Raw genomic sequence first — 22,183 nt, 5'->3', positions numbered from 1 at the left:
TATTTAACCAACATCATAAGGATGATGAAAACTACATAATTCAAAATTTTGTTATATAATGCTTAAATTAATAAATTTAACACTCCTTATTATTCATCGTTCACATTGTGTAATACCACTTTAATTAAAGTGGTATTACACAAACTAAATGATAAATGGTAAGGGGCGTGTTATATTACCATACCACAATATTAACAATGCTTTTAATGTACAAATATAATAAATTTACTTAAATATTTTCTTTTAATTCTGTCATATGTCAACAAACGTATGCCAATCATTTTCAACTTTAGATGAGTCTTTTTACTTTTTCTTTTTACTGAATTGCATTGTGTCGAAATTTCTCTTCTCTTTAAGAAATATTCGCTCGTGTCAGTTTTCTCCCGATTAAGCTTGCGCCCTCGTATGACAGGCGTGATGTTGTCATATTCCGCCCCTCCGATACCATTTTTTCTAAGAGGGTCGTCTCTGAAATAGCTTCAAGGCTCTAGTGATACAATCGATGCCTCTTTAGGACAAGACAACACCCACACGAGTGCAAATGACCTTCATTATTCCATTTCATGCACACCCCATGCTGTATTCAATAAAAGGGGAATCAATAAGCACTATTTTCGACTTCAAGAAGTTTTTTATGGTCTCTTAAAACGTTGACGTATTTAATCCTTTATAGTATTTGGACTATTTCCGATCACTTAACATCCCTGATTCCTTTTGACTGTAGCTGCTAATCATCACAAAAAATAAAGCCACTTGAGATCTACCCAAGCTCCTTTGTCTAACCGTCAATATAATTTGAATTTTGTTAAGTAGATTGTGTTTTAGTATTAATCAGTCTTGATAAAGAAGCGGTTAGCTTCGAAACCGGTAGACATTATAATAAAGTTAAATCAAAATATTTGTAGTGATTTTAAAACAAAGTTACATTTGAATAATATTTATGAAAAGAAATTCTCTTACTTAATTTACGTACGTTTTTTTTACTTCGTATTATCAGACACCCGATTTTTCACCCTACGGATGACATACAGGGTGGCGCAAAATTAATCACCCTATGGGAAGATGTTATAATTTTTCCAAATGGCGTCGTACGTCAATCATATTTGACATTTGTGAACTAGACAGCTTCAGTATACAAACAAATTGATAAAATGGGCACAAATGTATATCAACACTGGCGGCAGCCACTTGACGGATACCATATTTTACACTTAACAGAAAAAAATGTAGTGGTCTAAGTAAAGATTTCCATCAATCATTTTTTTTTATGTTAAAATGTTATTTAAAAACAAAATTTAATGATTTGCTTTGCGCCACCCTTAATTTGTTTTAATTTTTGTTTAAATAATAATAGTTGTAATATGTACCATAAACTTGTTATTTTATATAAATATAATGGGTAATAAAAATATACAAACTAACTTTATTTATTTTTTTAATTTATTTTATTTTTCAAATGTATCAATAACATAAAACAAAAATAAATTAGAGGAATTGTTTAATTAGTAATGAATGTTTTTTTTCTGCAAATAATGGTTAAAACAACATAGATTTACTTTTTTGTTTTATCATGAAGATTCTGAATATAAATTTCATCAGTTTACGCTTTTTTACTACGCATTCTACTAATGGCAATTCAATGTTTAGGAAATTTATCTGTTTGAATCTTAAGTAATGTATTTATACGATCTTTTCACTAATACGTATACCATTCACCATCTTTTATCGATAATCCTCAAATGACTTGCAGGATTCAAAACTTAAATGAAAGTATAATGGAAGGAAAAATGGCAAAACGATCCTTTATTTTTCCTGCAAAATTAATTATATTTAAATACGTTTTAAGGTTTTTTTTTACGCAGAACAACATAATTGAATTTAAATGGGAAAACAAAAGCTTTTTGCATTCACCCCTTTGCAGTCCCCTTCGTGTTTCTGATGTTTTGCTTTGATTTGAGTGTTTTTTTTTTCTTTTAGTATCTCATTCCTTGTAAGATATATTATGCAAGGGATGGCGAACCTTTTTAGCCTACGTGCCAATTTTTTTTCAATAGAATAATATGTCGCCTACCGTGAAATAAAAATGTATCAAATGTTAGCATAAGCATTAATAATACTTTGAAAAGATATAAGTACTTATTGATAGCAAAATAAATTAAAATGATAAAAATACACTACTTTTTTATTGTTTCGGCATTCACTTCGTGGTAAAACATGATGCATTTGTAGAAGAAAAACACTTGTTTTTTCACCATTTGAGTTTATTTCATTATAAATTATAACGACTAGCTTCGGAAGCTATGCTTCCATCTTCAGATCTAAATATAAACTGAAATACAAATGTAGATTTTCAATGAAACTAGTCGTTATATTAAAATAAACTCGAGTGGTGTTTTTCTTTTACAATTACAAAAAATACACCCAATAAAAAAATGTAGACCCCTTAAAACTTTATTTTAATTGAGATTTTTGTTTTTGAATGCAAGATGCCATTTTTTTCTATATCGGGCTCATAGCTGGTAGCACGTAACAGAATACAAGCAGTAGTACTTTTGTCCGTCTAAACTTTTTTTGAAAAATCACTTGTTTTTTCTTTTCTCACCTCTGTCACGCGTGCCATAGGTTTGCGTCCCTGTATTATGCTTTTATTCGTAATCAAATTCTTTTTACCTATGTCGTTTGCCGCAGGCTTACTTTTTATAAGCTCTATGGAGTGTATGTGATAGGACCATAAATCATGCGTAATTTATGGGCTCACTTAGGGCCATGTTCTTTTCAATCTAGGTTAAGCCAGTGGCAATGTCGCGAATTTTCCGTTTATCAGTAAATCAAAATCAGGAAATTGATACAGGATATATTGCGTCATCAATATGAAAGGCACAGGAAAATCAAACATGCTTTGACATTCTGTCGGCACTCGTAAATTATATGTCAATACAAATCGTTTTAAGGCTTAATTTTTATGATGCATCCTCTTTGAAAAAGTGGTAATCAAAATAATCCAGGATTCGGATCTCACATACTAATATAAGAGTTTCTGCTTAATAAAAAGCTTCTTTACATCTAACCAATAGATGTCTCTAGTGAAGTTCTAGTGATTCATGAACAAGGTTTCTAAATTGGTTCATATACAATATATAGAACTTCCAAGAATTTGAGTAGTGTGGTTGTCAATAATGGGTAGAATTGGTGAATGTTACACGTGTGTAAAGTGATCACTTAAACCAGCCTATGACGGTCGTAAGCCCCGTAAATGCCCAGACTTCCATATTCTTCTTCATCTTTGATGAGATATCAAAAAATAATATGGGAATCAAAATATTTGAATAACATTTAAAACAGGAAAAAAGCATTTTTCAGAAATAAAATACATTTAAAGGACATAAGATTAGTCCCTTTTTTGGAAAGGCATAGTAACTAGTATAAGATATGTTAAAAGTAGAAATGTCTGGCTAATGAATTACATCGAATTTTTTTTTTGTAAATTTATTAAAATAAATGAAAATAAAAATTAATAAATATGTATTTTTACGAATATGTTCCAATATGTATAAAGTTGGAAATAGGAGCAGAAAGAAGACCGTTGAAAACTTTGTATGATCATAAATTCATTGACTTCTGGTACGTAAATTAACATGTTGAATGTTTTTCGTGTCTTATGGTTTTGTTTAAAAAAATATATAAAAATACAATAGTCGTATTTGTTTCGATACAATTTTACGAAAAATTATTGAAATTTCTTTGGCCTTTCTCCTCTTCTACATCTAAATACATGATATACAGAGAAAGACCGAGAAAAACTTATCACCAAGTATTTCAAATACTTCAATATGATCAGAACAGGAGCGAAATAATCGAGTATTGATGGGTTGGTGCGTTAATGTGGAAGAGGCAAAGAACGTTTGCAAAGACAAAGACCGTTCTATTCTCTCTGCTTACTCCTGCTGAGAAGCAACGGGATGGTTTACTATCTTGCAAAATATCGCGTTTTTTCGTCTTCTTATTATTTTTTTTAATAGCTTTTAAAAATATTTTTTTTAATAGCTGTAATTTTTTTAATATAAAACAAACGGATATGAGTTTTCAAATAAATTAATAAAAATGTGACGTGCAGCTATAATGATTGTGTAAACATTACAACCCCGGTGCGCATTTTTCTGTGAGTATCTTTTAAAAACACTTAAAAACTCATTTTCCACATTCCGACGCAAACTCAAAAGTCAAACTTAAGTTGGGTGCAATTATTTCGCTCGAAATGGGAGGGTTCTTTCCCTAAACTCTAAACCACACTGACTTCTCCACAATTTCATTGTTTTTATCTCATCTGCATTCAGGCAGGCGAAACAATGGACCGGAGCCAGCGTTCAGATAAGAAGAGGCAACAATATGAGTTTCAATGGAGAAAAAAATGATAATGGTCTTTGAATTCTTCCCTTCTCTGGGGGATGATAGCGAGATTTTTTGTTCTCATGCATGTTGAAGTGTACGAGTCACCCTTAAACCGACAAGGAAAATAATACGACCCAGTGGAAATGATATTTTTAAATTGCTGTCGTAAGAAAACTTGTAACAAATAGCCATTATTATAAATTAAATATTTTATATACATATTCGTCCGCTTCCGTAGTGTAATGGTCAGCACGCTCGGCTACCGTTCTGAAGGTCCCGGGTTCGATTCCCAAGGGGGGTAAAATAAATATAAGTGATTTTTTCACTGTAATATTTATTCAATATTACCATGGACTGGTACCTGAAGCGGAGGGCTGATCACCTTTCCTTCATGTGTAAACGATCAAGATAACACTGCGTTAATATGACAGAGTGCCCTATGCACCATTGGGGTGCGGATAAGGGTTTTATTATTATATTATATATACATAATTCTCTTCATTCGTATAACCAATCAGCGTTATCAACCAATAAAAAGCATCTTTATACTTAATTAATTCACATCGTGGTCACCAATATGTAGTATGTGAGAGTCAGGGAGTTTCTAACTCTAGATCAGAATGGAAAATTTTAATACAAGTTTGCCACGTTTTTTGTATCGGTATTTTCCAAGTAAAACTTAGCTTAAAAATGGATAGATATTACATGCCATAAAGTAACTGTCGCATCAATCAGTGAAAAGAATAATAATTATTTGGATCGTGTCGTGTACTAACTTCTTGTAAAATTATTTACAAAAAAAAATAAATCAGATTATTTGCCACTTAATTTGATAAAAAAAAGGTTTGTTATAATATTATTATGACATCTATGCGCTATACAGCAAAGCATGACAATAAATAAGACCTTTAAGACGTGTTTTTTGTATATCAAGTTAAAGGTAACCGAAACGCACAAATATGTGTACACCGCCGCAAAAAAAGGTTTCAAAAACGTACAAAAATGTGCACACAGCGAGTGTTTATGCCTAGAATTTTCACTCATGAATTACATGAAATTATAGTAACTTTAAACATAAAGAGTAAATCCACTCACGAGTAGGCATAGGCTATGAAACTATGAAAGTTGAAGCCTGATTAGGGTGATGACAAGCGGTGTTGCATAAGCCGTAGCTAGATTTCAGAGTCACTTAGACTTAAGGTAATTAAAAAATAATGTTCACACCGCCGCGAAAAAAGGTTTTAGAAGCTCACAAATACAATATGTGCACCCTACCGCAACATAAGGTTTCTGAAAGAATGTATTATAATACAATACTGGACAGCATTTATTTCACAATATCGTATTTAAAATAAAGCTCTTCTCTCAAATTGTGAAACACTTTAAAAAATAAATCGTATTTTTTAAATCGCGTGCCTCTACATTCTCTACACTCTTTATGTTTTTGCCGCAATCTACCCCTTTATTTCTGCGTTACTACGAGAGGGTGAGGGAGGGAATAGAAAATGGTTAGATGAATTGCGATAACGGTTACTTCATTTTCTTCAAGTGCATACAAGTGTTGCAACTTAAATGTTTTCCATTTATTCGAATGACTGCTCTGTTTCTCGCTATCCTTAATTGGATAAATAATGTAAAAAAACTAACTAACTAACTAACTAACCAACACGATGCTTCGAACGCTACACCAATTCAATTCCACATTCATGAATTTCCTCATTTATACCCGCCGATTATTTCGACTCCTGACCTGACCACATTCAAGTATTTGAAATACTTGATCATGCCAAATTTTCTTTGGTTCTTCTTCTTCTTCTATTACCAACATTATGCCAAGTTTTCCTGCTCCTTTTTTCAACTACATTCGCCGCATAAATTTGTTTTACCGTTGCACACGTCCAAACCTCTCAACACATCTTTCTAAATTTTATCGATAATACTTTTCTCTGCTTTGCATTCTTTCCTTATTTCACCATTTGAACATCTATCATGTATCGTTTTACCGCTCATTTGTCTGAAGGGTCGCATTTCGACTGCATTCAATCTACTTTCATCCTTCTTTTGCCAACTTGACTGTTTATCTTTTATTTCTTGAATAAAAAATAAAAATAACTTTTTGGATTTTTATCCTAAATGTTACTTACTTTATACTCTTTAGGAGTGTGTGGAAGTTTTTGGTTAGAGTATTTTAATGTTTATAATGTTTTTGATTTAAAATAAACCCTGATGATGACAAGGTATTGTCGAAACCGGTAGGTTAAATTGTATTAGTAAAAAAAGTGGTGAAAAGAAAGTTAATTAATTTTATAAAGATATTTATCTTTTACTTGGTAAATACTACTATGTCTTAAAATTATTCATATTGTGACACGTGTTTCGGCGCATTCAGCATCATTATGAAACACTGTATGTTAAGCTTTGTCTAAATTTGAGATTTGTACCCTTGGGAAGCTGAAAGTAGAAGGGTTAAAAGTTTTTTCTTATTTCATCAACGGTGCCTTACAATCGGACTCATAATTATATAAAAGATCACTAAAATAAAAGCCTTGAAAAATGTATCAAATTTATTTAGAACTGAAAATTTCAATTTTAATCCTTCAATTTCTAATGGACATCGATCAGATTTGAGCGTAATGCAGTAATGCAATGCATTTATTATGAAAATATATTCGATTTCCATTCTCTGTGTTTCAGTTAAAACTGGATAAAACAATAATCCTGGTTGAAATGAGATTCCCTGACTATATTCCCAATACATATATACATATTATATTACATTTATATGGGAATTTTGCTGTTCAATGCATTTCCAAACGGCTGGGATTATATTTCGGTCCGCATTGAAAAACAAATTTCCCTCTGCAGTCGAGTCTATTATTGAATATCACATATCCCATATGTTGTTCAAACAAATGGGATACTCAATATCAATGTTGATTTAATCCTGTAATTTAATAATTATCACTTTTCAGCATGTGTTATTTATGCAATCCTTGTGTGTACAAATTTAATTATGTTTAATTTTCAATCAATATTGTATTTACATACAAAAGGGTTGGAAAATTATGCACCGTCGATGATGTCAAATAAATTGAGACCTACGTGCTTATTATGCATATGAACCCCGTTTTATAAAAATTAATAAATAAAAAAATCTCATTTTTCTTCTTACCCTTATTCGTACTCAATAGTGCATAGGGTACTGCATCGTATGGAAGCGATGTTATTTTTTTATCGTTGATTATATGAAGGCAAAATTAATCAATCTCGCACTTTTGGTACCAGTCCAGGATTATATTAATATATATATATATATATATATATATATATATATATATATATATAGTTAAAATCTCTCCTACAGGTATTTGTTTTGACACCCCAGGGAATCGAATCGGAGGGTTAAAAAAACTGCTGAAAAATTAAGCCACCGATATGTTTGTGCTTTTATTGTACAATTAAATATCTTTTTTTTATAAGCATTTAAAAATAATTTATTTTAACATAGAAGACCTTAAAATATATGAAACAACAAAGTAATCGAAAACATTGTAAATGCTTACCGATAGCAGCTGTAAAGAAGCATGCTGTTTACCATAAATAATATTTAGCATTGCGTGTGTTGATGTTACGTTCAACAGATGGCGTTGCCATTGCGGTACAAAATATATTTGAAAAATCTTATTTTTACCTGTCGCATGTAAAAACACCTCTCAAATGTAAACTTTATTAAAAAAATACCCGTAAAATATGCGCGTATATGATTGCAACATTTTGCTTAAATTTCAAAGCAATCGGTAAATAACTTGAGATTTAATATTTTGAACAAAAGAATATTTACGTTTTTATTTAGATGTACGTACATAAAATTTCCCTTTTTTTATTTGATCAAGTTTTTCACTTAGCAGTTTTATAATGATTTGATATCGTTTTTAAAACTTCCTTATCTGTTACTATGTAAAATATTGCGAGTATTATTATACACGAATGTTTTTTTACATTTCATACATACATAAATCAGATTTTTTGTAATCGTATACATTAATTCGGAGGTGAATGAACGCTTATATAGTTGAATAATTTAACCAAAATATTATGCTTGAAAATGAAGTCCTGAATATGAATAACCTTATTTTTCCCAAACCTTTTTATTTAACATGAACCCCAGGCAGGAATGAATTTCATAGCTCGGCATTACTTTGAAGGAAATGAAAAGTCGGCAGACGGTAAATGGCGGGAAAACACACTCTTGTCAAAGGCGTTTCGTGTCGCATTTGCATCAATCTGCTGTCACGTTTACATTCACCCCTGCAAAAAATAAAACGTCCATGCAAAACGCTTTTAACCCAACCTACCCCAGATCTCCTTAGATCAAATAACAATTCCGTCGGTCGACAGATCACAGATCACAGCCTCTCTGTGTATAGGAATCCGACCAAATTGATCAAATTTGCGTTTTTTTTTTCAACCTCAGTTTGACCGCCATGAAGTTTTTTGTCAGGTTAGCATCTGTCATAACCCGATTGATCTTGTCACGAGACCCAAATGGGGTTTATCATTAGACAACCATGAATTAAAGAATTTTAGAATTGTATTAAATTTTCAATTGATTTATTTTCAAGTAACATATGCATTACAAACTATTTTGTTAAAGCGTATACATTAAAATACATTAAAAATAAAATATATGCAAGAACTTTTGCCAAAGGTGTAGAAGAATCCCGCTTCGGAAAACTCCTTCAGACACATGGAACTTAAATGATTTTAAATGTCTTATGATCTTATTTGAATCATTACATATAATATTTTGTATATTAAAAGCATTGTTAATTTTGTGGAATGGTAATGCAACTCTCATTATCATTCATCGTTCACTTTGTGTAATACCACTTTAAAGCTTTTTAAAAGTGGGATTACACAAAGTGAATGACGAATGATAAGGACAGGTCATCCCATATTAACTTATCAGTAAATATACGCAAATTGTATTAAGTATATATCGATTCTCTATTCCGTGAATTTCCTTCCCAGCTATTTGTTGTTAGCACGCAAATTTTATTCAATATTCAACATACAGAAGAAAATTATTGAATGTCACATTAACTATCGAATATCAACAACAACAAAAAATCCAGTGAAAAAATATTCTTGAACTTGTGTTCAATATTTTTTGGTGTGTCTCCAAATCCATGTTCACAAATCTGGGTTTCTCCTGTGAGTTAATTAGAATAATATGGAAGTCTGGGTATTTTACAGGGTATTAATATCTAAATGAAATGGTCTCTGTCAAATAAAAGCTTTCTCAAACCAATCGCAGATGGCTCCCGTGAACTCAAACATAAAGCGTCATGAGGTTTATAATATACATACTCATTCATATATGAGTTGTACAGAACATGCTTAAGTATAATATATATTTTTTTAAATATATTTATAGAATTTTAATTACGGTTCCAAACTCATTACAATGCTTCAAAATATTTTACGCCGCTAAATATTTACCCAGAATATTACAAATGTAGTAATGAGATAATAATATGTAATTATACTCCTCTTAATTAAAATACATTCGAAGTTTCCAAGTTTTCCTTAGAAAGCCCCGAGTTTTTTTTAATTAAAGTGCCTTCGTGAGAATGTGAAGCTTTTAAGCTCTCGATGTCAGTTCCATAATCAAGATTTGTGTCCTTTATATAAGGCTCTCTAAAAGCAAGCGTATCCGTCATATAAATATACTCCGTTGACACCGAGATGAAATTCGAAGAAGCACCGCGTCTGAGATGATATTTTATAACGGTTGTTCACACTTCGAGGCTTCTGCGATTTTATTAAAAGTTGTTTGCCCAAAATATGAGCTCTTCCTTCAGGCTGATAAGCCTCACGTCTTTTTCAGCTATTTCAATATTATACCCGATTTATTGGGTGCAAATTGAAGTTGAAACCCTTTCGAGATTCGGATATTGTACATCATAAAATAACTTTACATTCTCCATGTTTACTATTTTACTTTCAACATACATACACTGAAAAATAAACGAATTTATACGACAAGAAAATCATGTTTTTGTTAAATAAATATTCGAAAAATTGTTTTCAATACAATATAATAATATTGGTCAATTTGTATTCATATTATGGTTTTACTTTTATTTTAATAACCAACCGCCTTGTTTTTAGAAGGTATCATTACAATGTACAAAAATTGTAGATTTCATAATTAAACAATAATTATGACAGGGTAGAAGAAAAGAGGATCCCTATTTAACGAAAGGCTCGGTAATCAGTTGTATTTTTTTTAATAATATTAATACAATGGTATTAAAATTCAACTTTAATACCAAGGTATTTTTTGTGAATTTGATGCATTGTATCCATATATTACAATGGAAATTCATTAACATTTTTTTTAAATATCAGTAATTACTCTTGAATAATCGTACTCGTGTAAGCACTATGATTTTTATAATACTTTTAATAAAAAAATATTAGGAAAATTACATTGTAAATTAATAATATTGCCTCGTATATTGAAGCATGATAACAGTAATTTCTAAATTAAAATTTTACTAGGAAGTGTATCTTTATTATACCAGACTGTTTAATTAACTGCTGCATATGAGAGTAATATTATCCATTATAATGCTCTTGAATTTCAAATCCCCTACGAAATACTTCAAATTATTTATTTTCTTCAAATATTTTTTCTTCTCACATTCTGCTCACATTATTCGCCAGTATTATACTATTTTTAAATAAAAAAATTAATAAATTAGTATTTTTTTAAATAATTTTACCCAAAAATAAACTTTTTACATATTTTTGATTATATAGCTTTCTATAATACGAAATCTTTATCATTATAATTGCACATGTATCTTTTAGTACACATATACGTATCACTCTTGGCCTATATATTGTAATATCAGACAGTAAATTATATTTACTTCGAATGTGAAAATATTGAAACGTAAACCTGTTTTCTTGTTTTACGTTCGTGACGAAAGTATTTACTTTTATTGGTAAATATAAGCAAATTGTATATCGATTCTCTATTCCGTGAAGCCTTCTAGCTATTTATTGTGAGCACGTAAATTTTATTCAATATTCAACATACGGGAGGAAATTATTGAAAATCAATATATACGCAATTGAATATTATTATGGGAAAGGTATGTATGTACATAATTTCTTTAATCGATTTGGCAGTCACTTTGGGGTAAAATCTAACCATTTTTTATTAATTTTTTTACTTAGTAAATACCACTTTTTCCTAAAATCTACTGTGACACGTGTTTCGATGCATTCCGCACCATTTTCAAACACCGTATGTGACGCTAATTGTAAATTTTAGAGTTGGGTCCATGGGACGTTGAAGGTTGAAGAGGGGGTAGGAGCTATTGTCTATGTTCCCACTGATAAGAAATTTTAAAAAAATAAATAAAAAAATAAATAAATAAGAAACAGCTAGACCTGACATGACCCATCATAACAAAGAAGAAGAAAACTGATACGAAGCATCTACTATTTTTATACGAAGGAAGATGGAAGTCTGAGCATTCCAGGGTTTGCGACCTGGTACTAACCTGATTTATGCAATCATTTTATACACTTGTGTAACGTTGACCATTCTCCCCATTATATAAAAGAATATCTATCCAGTCGGGTTGTAGTCCCGTGGTTAGTGTCGCGGACTCTTAAGTCAGAGTTTCTCGGTTCGAACCCACTCTACCACAATTTGATACCTACTTCTAATAATGAGCCGCTTAGGCTCATAGAAATAGTATGAAATTGAAATATTTGTGTAAACAATAAAACTACAAATATTACTCTTTAAAAAAATATATTTATTATGTTTTGAATATTGAAAGCATTAACTTTGTGGATCATATTGATATATTATTTCGAGAAATAAAAATACTTTGTGTTCTGATCCACTCACATTTTTATTTAACCAACTAGTTTCGGCAACAACCTGTTGCCCTCTTCAGGGTTACATTTATTACATTTAGTAATAAATGTAACCCTGAAGAGGGCAACAGGTTGTTGCCGAAACTAGTTGGTTAAACAAATAATGTGAGTGGATCAGAACATAAAGTATTTTTATTTCTCGAAATAATATATATTTATTATATTAATTTTGAAAGTAGTTTTTATGCTGTAGTTTATATACTGATGTAGGATTTCTTTGTTGTAGGAAATATTTATTAACAGGTGTAATTGATGAAGAAAAAACACACAAAATATAATAAAGAATATTGTTTTGAAAACATTCATCGTCAGATTGCCATTTTTTAACGAAATTTATGAAGAAAAGAACCCTTGTTACAGTTTTAAATAAATTTAAAAAAAAACAAAACGCTAAAACCCCAAATGGTGCATAGGTCACCGAATCGCATTGCATCTGTGTTATTTTAGTTGTCAAATACATAATCAGGGCAAGGTGACTAGACATGTAATTCAACTGCTAGTCTTGAGTGATAATAAATATAAGTTACCTTTCAACAAAAAAAGTCAAATGGTACGGATTACAAATCAAACAAAGATCATTTTTTATATTATTTTTTCACATCTTATCAAAGATGACGAAGAAAATGGAAGTCTGGGCATTAATGGGGCCGACGACCGTCATAGGCTGGTTTAAGTGATCACTTTACTCACGTGTAACGTTCACCAATTCTACCCATTATTGACAACCACACCACTCAAATTCTCGGAAGTTCAAGTTCAACACTCAAAATGTTGTAAAAAAGATCATTTTATTTATCGCAAGATGAATGACGTGTTGATACTTTAATCTCGTTTCAAGTATCAAGTAGTCCCTTTTATACTCTCCGTGTATTTTATTGTTCCACAGCAGACTTGGGAACGTAAAAATAAATCCTTAAACTGCTGAAATATCCCGTGTTCAGTGAATTTTCAGTAATATTTCAGCGTTCTTCCTTTCACACATGGTTTCCTAGGGGAACGTAGGACTGAAAACGCGTCATTCAGAATTTTTATCCTGGCAGTTGTATATTTATTACATTCCATTTTATGTGTCAAGTGGGTGTGGGAAAATTCAACTTTAGTTTAATTAAATTTCAGAATTTTATTTCCGCACTGAAAACATGGCACAATTTATGTAGTATACATATATATATACACAATTTTGTCTTTATTTACCACAAAATATTACTTAAGAATCAAATGGAATAAAATATAATAAAACCACGTTTAACTATTCGCTTAATCATAATATTTATTTCATATATTTAATTAAACTACAAACGCATAGTTTTTTCCTCTTTTATCATTAAAAGCGGAAAGAACTAAATAGTTTTTGTTTTAATACATAAATTGCAGTCCCACCAAGTAATAAATGAGCATATCTTGTAGTATGGTATGAAGCTACGTGTAATTAATTTAAACCAGAAAAATTGTGTGAATAATATCATAACTATACGATGGGCCAAGGATTTAATTTCTAATGGATTACTAAGAATAGAGGTGTCTACTTGCTGACACTTCTTATGAAAACTTTTAAATGGGCATATTGATCGTCCCAGCTTGCTTAGCCGGATCAATATTAATGTACCCATGAGACGCGCTCGCCATACTAATCTATTTTTCACTTCAGTTTATATAGTACACAAATTCAGCGACAAACTTAAAAATAAATACGCCATTCGTATAACCTGTATTCATAGTACAGAAGCACGATTTTAATATTAAAAAGTAACTTCATATTCTAGGCGAAAAAACAGCATATTTGCATCTTCACTTTATTTTTTTTTAATTAAAAAATAGGAATAAACAATATTAAATTAAAAATTCCTTAGTTTCTTTATTATTTGTTAATCTTAAAAAGAAATGCTAAAAAGCTTCTTCGTCTCACCAATAGATGTCATTCGTGAAAATTCTAGTGGTTCTTGAACAATGATTTAAAATTGTATCACATATATCGCTCACTCCTTTCAAGAACGTCATAAATAAAAAATCGTTAATTTTCAGTTGTGCATGTTTTCGGAATGCCCAGAAAATGTACTATATCCCAGAAAAAGAGTCATATTTTAAACTTAATATTTACCCGCTACAGGGCAGAAAGTGTTATTTTTGCATTTAAAAGAAAATGCATTGTTTAAGTATTTTTTTAAATATCTTAAATATTTTTCCAATGGAGAAAAAACCTTCAGGTTTTACCTAAAAAGATATGTTGCACAGTAAGTGGCTTGATATGTTGCACAGTAAGTGGCTTGATATATAAAAGTTCAATAAGTGGCTTGATATTTGTTTTGAATACATTGTATTATATTTTTAAACTTAAAAACGTTCTCCTGAAAAATCAAGTGTTTTGATTTATGACGTTCTTGAAAGGAGTGAGCGATATATAAATATAAATATACATGTTACACGTGTGTAAAGTGATCACATAAACCAGCTTATGACGGTCGTAAGCCCCATAAATGCTCAGATTTCCATATTCTTCTTCATCTATGTTGAGATATCAAAAAATAATAACATAATAACCCCATACGATGTGGAACATCATCCCTTATTCCAAGGAATGATTGCGCAGCGATGTGAACGGAGACGAAATACTTCGCGAATAGGAATATTATTTACCCACGCGGATATATTCATATCTATGTACGCGCGTGAATATATTATCAGCATCTAAAAGTCTAGGTTGTTTGCGATGCAGGATCGCAGTACGCTACGTGTACGTTATACTCCCTCGTTCCGCTGTGAACGACGTATTATTTCCTATTTATACGTATTTAGTTAAACAAGGGTTTGCTTGTGTGTAACTAATGTGACTTAATTTTGAATCTTGTTGTATTATATTAATAATGTAAGGAAGGATTTCTTCCTTTAATTCATTTATTTTATGTGCTTTTCATATTTTTCTGCTTTTTGTGTATATATTATGTTAAAATAAAATAAAATAATTTTAAAAAGCATGTAAAAAGAACTCACTCGACAAGACATAAGGTGACTTGGTGGTTCTCCGCAAATTAAATATGTACCATAATTAATTATATACATTAATTAAAAAATATATGAAATGAAAACGTTTGTTTATGTATCTATGTATACATATTTTTTGAAATGAAAAATAGTTTTAAAAATTCTTACACCTTACACAAAGTGAACGACGAATGATAAGGAGATGTTTATCTTACTCCTGTCTAAAATTAATATACATGGGTATTTTAAAATTTAAATAAAACACTTGTATTAAGCCACTTTTAAGTTTATGAATGTAAGTATTACTAGATTCAAATTTTCTACTAATACTTCTTGGCGGAATTGTATTTTACATAATAAAACAATTAATTTATTATTAGATTAAAACCAATATTTTTAGCTTTTCCACTTTTTTATTTGACCAGCGACCGGGTTTCGTCGTTACGTAACGACGTCCATCCAGTCTGATGATGTCGGTAACGACGAAACCCGGTCGCTGGTCAAATAAAAAAGTGGAAAAGCTAAAAATATTGGTTTTAATCTAATAATAAATTAAAAATGCAATTCCATCACGAAGTGTCAGTGGATAATATAAATCTAATAAAACAATTATATAATATACACTTTTCACGTTGATTTTATTTGACTAATGATCGGGTTTCGTCGTTATCGACATCATAACACCGGTCTTATGATGTCGGTAGTGACGAAAGATAAAAACAAAACGCTTGTATAATACCACTTTTTGAGGTTATTATAATAAACACGACTAGTTTCGAGAACTATAAATGCTCTCATCATAGGTGAAAAAAAAACTTTTTGTAATCAGTTTGTATTTTATTACATTAATAAGAACATCTGTAGTTCTCGAAACTAGTCTTGTTTACTTCAATATACTAAAAAATTAGTCGTATTTTTAAATTTTATATTATAAAATCGATAAAGATATAATTCTGCAAGAGGCAGTAATTTCAATTGCTACGAATTATTCATAAGTCGATACATTTAAGATATGAGGGAATTGAATTGAAATAAATTGTGAAAGAAATTATAAATGTATTACAATCGTTTTCATGTGGTTTTTTTTACTTTATGTATTAATTTTAAATCAAACACAGATTTTTTGAGTCTTCTAAGTTGTATTTTATTAACAAAAAACACATAAAAAAAAAATATATTGTGACAATTGATGTATTAATTTTAAATCAAACACAGATTTTTTGAGTCTACTAAGTTGTATTTTATTAACAAAAAACACATAAAAAATTATATTGTGACAATTGTTTCGCCTTGTTAGGGCATTATCAAACGAATGTCATGACATTCGTTTGATAATGCCCTAACAAGGCGAAACAATTGTCACAATATAATTTTTTATGTGTTTTTTGTTAATAAAATATGATGAAACTGATTACATAAAATGACATTCGTTTGATAATGCCCTAACAAGGCGAAACAATTGTCACAATATAATTTTTTATGTGTTTTTTGTTAATAAAATATGATGAAACTGATTACATAAAATGACATTCGTTTGATAATGCCCTAACAAGGCGAAACAATTGTCACAATATAATTTTTTATGTGTTTTTTGTTAATAAAATATGATGAAACTGATTACATAAAATGACATTCGTTTGATAATGCCCTAACAAGGCGAAACAATTGTCACAATATAATTTTTTATGGGTTTTTTGTTAATAAAATACAACTTAGTAGACTCAAAAAATCTGTGTTTGATTTAAAATTAATACATAAATTAAAATGGAGTTCAACAAATTAAACGCCAAGTCAATAAATAAAAATACATAAAATTAAAAAAAAATTAAATTAAAAAAATGGTTTCTTTACTGTTGAACGATTCTGGGGTTCTTTGTAGTATATAAATTTCTAAGTCCCGATGATAGGATATCGAACAATGGGTTTTTTCTCAATTTTCTTCGTTATTACCGAAGACTTTCTTGTGCGGATCTTGTTTCTTCGCGTTCCTCGGCTTGCTCAAAGAGGAAAGATAATTAGAAATAAGACCATGGCATCTCGGTTCGGCTCCCAGTAATTACTTTCCCATGCTATGACCCTTTTAATAAGTGGCTCTCGAAATTCCCACAAGGGCTTTATTTATCGCTAGAAAACGGAAAAACGAACAGCCGGGAAATACACCGGAACGGAAAATGAGGCAAAGGATCGGATTTAGGAGAACGGGAAAAAAAGGTTTTTTAATCATCGTTCGACAAAAAGATTGCTCAAGTTTTCAGAGGAAAAGTCTTGCAAAGCTGACAACAAACAGTAATTATAAAATTTCAATAAACAATTTGGATTAAAAAATAAAAATAAACCAAAAAGAAAAAATCAAACCTTGATATCTTCAGATATTTCAAACATACATGAATGTGGAAAAGGCGAATTATGTTTTCAAAATAATAATAGTGTGGCGTTCTATTCTTTATAACTATTCATTCTTAAATGGAATACAGCGTCTTCAAATCTTTACAGTACTGTTTAAGGCAGTCACTTTGTGGTAAAATCTATCCATTTTTAATTTAAGTTTTACTTAGTACATACGACTATTTCTTAAAATCTACTGTGACACGTGTTTCGATGCACTCCGCATCATTTTCAAACACCATATGGTGCGTGAAAATGATGCGAAATGCATCGAAACACGTGTCACAATAGATTTTAAGAAGTAGTGGTACTTACTAAGTAAAACTTATAACTAAAAAAAAGAGTAATTGATAACTGTCTACAATTAACATTGAATCAAATGATATTACTGTTATTTGTATTTATGAATCAAAAATAAATTTAAATAATGCAAATATTCGTTTACCTTTCTAACTATGTTTAAAAATCGTCCTTATATGCATTTTACAATTACTAAAGGTTGATTTTTTTTATTATTTTTAAAATTCACACATAAATAAAAAGTTTTAGAAAAGGTTTTTCATGTTTTCTTAGCCGTTTTACAAAGAAAAAATGCACGTGTCGTGTGTTTTGCACACCGTAATAGTCTCGTCTCTTCGACGTCGCATTATTCACCATAACCAGAGCAATAAGTTACGGCCTGTAATTTAATTGTATAATATTTCACGCCGTAGACGCGCTGCACCGCGACACCGCACGGCAGACCGTAGAGCCTCTACGTAGTGTCTACGTCGTAGGGACACCGTATCGATTTTCCGTTAGTAGCGTGGTGGCACAGACGGCGGCCTCCCAAAGTTCATGGTTACGTTTCGCGTACGTATACACGGAAACTTCCGCTTCCGTCCCGTTCACGGGGACAATGAACGGCCAAATGAACGGGAAAAATTTATTTATTTATTTATTTAAATATATTAAATACATAATTCACATTTATTTTATTCCCGATTAGTAATTTCCGCCTCTGTGGTGTAATGGTTAGCGTGTATATCTACCGTGCTGGAGGTACCGGGTTCGATTCCCAAGAGGGGGTGAAAATGAATATTAGATTTTATACTCTTATATTAGAGATTTTCTTATATTAGAGATTTAATCTATATTAGAGATTTTATATTACCCAGGACTGTTCTCTGAAGCGCAGGAGTAATCACCTTGCCTTCAACACTACGTCGATACGACGCAGTGCCCTATGCACCATTGGGTGCGGATAAGAGTTAGAAGAAGAAGAATGTCCATTGCTCATTTTGAGACATGGGATTAAGGTTTTTGGACATGGGAACAAGACAGAAAAACAAATAAGAAAGTAACAAACAAGAAAACACCGGACAAAATATAAAGTAATAAAGGTACAGTTAATAGGAATATAGGCATATTAAGTCCGCCTGCGTACTCTAATGGTCAGCACGCTCAGCTACCGTTTTGGAGGTCCCGGGTTCGATTCCCAGGAGGGTCAAATAAATAAAAGTGATTTTTTCCACTGTAATATCTATTAAATATTACACTGGACGGGTACCTGAAGCGGAGGGCTGATCATCTTTCCTTCATGTGTTGACGATTAAGATAACACCGCGTTTTTATGATGCAGTGCTCTTAGCACCATTAGGGTGCGGATAAGGGTTTGAAGAAGATAAAACAGGCATATAAAAAAAACATGAGGTAAGAAGCATGTTTCAAGAAAATATATATATAAGTATATAACTAATGACTAACACAAATATCTTTCCATTGAGTATTTTTTCAGTTAATTAATTTTGGATTCCTGACCGGGTTCTATTTTATACATGTCAGGCAGCTGGTTAATTTGGGTATAGACAATATAATGTAAGGACCCTACTCCAAACTTAGTTGAGTTTATCGGGCCACATGTATTTGATTGTGTCCTCGTGTATTATAATGATGAATTTCTCTGTTGAAAATTGGTTTGGTGTTGCTGCGAGTCGTTTCAAACATTATCAACCGGCTAGCTAACGAACGGACACGGAACGGAAAGGCAAACGGATGCTTAACGGAAGAGCTAAGTTTCTGACGTTCCGGCTTTGTTCAACCCTTACGGTGCTAAAAACTTCCGCGTGCTGCGGTGATATGTATTCTGTACACCATATGTCAATGTAGTTTAAAAACGGGAAAAATGTGAATATTCCTAAATTTTACTTTTATTGATCATAGTTGAAGTTGAAATATAACAATTTTATAATGTTAGCTCTGATAATTATCTGAAAACGCGAAAAAAGACATCGTAAATAGTCGCAATAGCTAGCGTAGCGACACGACCATTGCATACGACGGTCTGCGCACTACTAAACTTGCAACGGCATGCTCGTATACACAATGCAACGGCACGCGCTCAAACAATGAGAAACGTTTGTCTATTGGTGATTTTATTCCCGATTTTTTCACAAATTATTTATTTCCGTCGCTGCAAATGAATAACTTTATATTATATATAATATTTTCATGCGATTCATGATTATATTACGGAGGAATACAAAAATTTTGAGCCCGTATCTATTTTATTTTATATTGATATTTTCATTTGAAAAGTCGAGTTGTAGTAAATACATATCACCGCGAGGGGAAGGTTAAACACCCCTTCGACTCGGTTACACTTCAAACGGACCCGATATTTTATTTTGAGTAGGAAATTCTAATTACAGGTAAACATACTGTGTTTGTGGTAACTCCAGTCGGTATTAATGAGTACTTTCGACTGGAAAATCTGTAATCCTTTAGTTATTTTGGTCGTATGAAACCGTATGTTGAAACGGGTGAGACTTTTCGGATTCAGATATATTTCTTTTGACATTAATTTGGACATTAGTATTTGGATTCAATCAAAATCCTGTGTAAATCGGACGGTACTGTCAAATCAAAGTTGCTGTAATATTTTACGAAAGTCCTAAATTTTTACATCTTGTTTCAGATGCCATTTGGAGAACCGATCTGGACTTCATGGTGGCTAACAGGGATCGGCTGGTTGTTCTCAGTTTTATGACCTCTCCGAATAACATATCGACAATGCCCACACCACAACCCATGGTGACGTCACCTCCCAATCCGCCGAGGACGATCTTATCGATACCCTCAACCACCACCGATTATCCAGTGACAACTGAAACATTCACAACGTTTCCTCCACCGACAACCGTCGTGACAACGATCAAGGAACAACAAGCGACGATAGCCAAACTGGCGACCAAGAATCCGGCAACCAAGTATCCTTTCGCGACGAATCCTCCGAAACGAACGCAGAATGGGAGATATAAAGGTTCTCGAACTTCTACGACGGTTTTATCTCCCAGTACAAGTTCAACGATGAAATCTCCAACTGAAGACGATAGGAACTCGTCCATGTACCAGCCTAGAAGCCTCCCATTCAACATGGAGAATACTTTGCGCGATATCCTGGGCTCTGAGCCGTGGAATCCTTCAGGTAAGGAGCCAATTAATATAGTCTATTTTATCCGTCTGATTTTTTTTTGGTACTCGTATTTACGATAAAAAAACATAAAAATGTCTACATTTCGAAATCTCAACATAGTAAGGGCGAAATCAAGAGGTTTTTACGACAACAATATTCTGTTGAAATTCTGTTCTCACTAAAAATTACTTGAATTAGTTTATTTGTGAATCGTAGTTTTAAAAATCGCACGCACAAAACCGATCGCCAAAATATTTTAGCGTCATCGCCAGTATATCGACGGGTGCGTTTTTCAAAGTATACCAGAGTCGATATAGGTACCGATTTCAACGGTTAAAAATAATAACATATTTTGGAATTACATTCACAAATGTTAATTTTTTACTAGGCATATTATATATTATTTTTTTTACCATTTCGGATTTTCACTGAACTAAACTACATCATTTTTTACCTCTTATAATCTTTATTTGGGTCATAATTGATGAAAGAAGTGAAAACTTTATTACATTTAAAATAAATTTTATTCTTTTATGTAATTCACAATCTGAAAAAATGAAAATGAAAATTTTTGTTATCCTTGTTTTCAGAATCCCAAAACGGATGGAGAGGTGTATCCTTAGAATTCCTCAACTACGCAATAGCTCTCCTGGTCTATGCAGTTCGCTATCCCGCGGTATTCTGGAGCACAAACAAATGCTTCGGACTGATCTTTTCCTTCCAACTTTTGGTGAACGGGGTCCAAAGCCTGATGTCGTTTGCGGGAATGTCTGTTTTGTACAAAGTCCAAGTGTTTGGCGTGGATAAGGCACTTCCTCTGCTCCGCTACAGAACGGGCATCAATTTGTTTGGAGGGGAATCTCCCTTTCTACTGAATCCTCATGTTACCCTGGCGCTGTTTGTTCTGTCGGGATTACTTGTGCTCTCCTCCAGCTTGGTGCTTTACCTCTATGGCTATGGACGGTAAATATTTATACTTTCGTTTATGTATTTATGCAATACTTATTATTT

General features: G+C 31.7%; 1 protein-coding gene across 3 annotated transcripts in view; it reads left to right on the top strand.

Moving 5' to 3' along the window:
- Positions 1-22,183, top strand: part of tinc (transmembrane protein tincar) — a 293,902-nt gene that overhangs the window by 259,119 nt on the left and 12,600 nt on the right. For all 3 annotated transcript variants that reach the window (XM_088269295.1, XM_088269293.1, XM_088269294.1), the window contains 2 exons: positions 20,675-21,184; positions 21,763-22,135. In XM_088269295.1, coding sequence (XP_088125421.1) covers positions 20,675-21,184; positions 21,763-22,135 — 883 coding nt within the window. The remainder of the gene's footprint in view (positions 1-20,674; positions 21,185-21,762; positions 22,136-22,183) is intronic.

This window comes from Brachycentrus maculatus, unplaced genomic scaffold, assembly GCF_059751285.1.
Source record: "Brachycentrus maculatus isolate JH-2025_06_01 unplaced genomic scaffold, ASM5975128v1 h1tg000344l, whole genome shotgun sequence".
Taxonomy (NCBI): Eukaryota; Metazoa; Arthropoda; class Insecta; order Trichoptera; family Brachycentridae; genus Brachycentrus; species Brachycentrus maculatus.
This window is presented reverse-complemented; position numbering and strand designations above follow the sequence as displayed.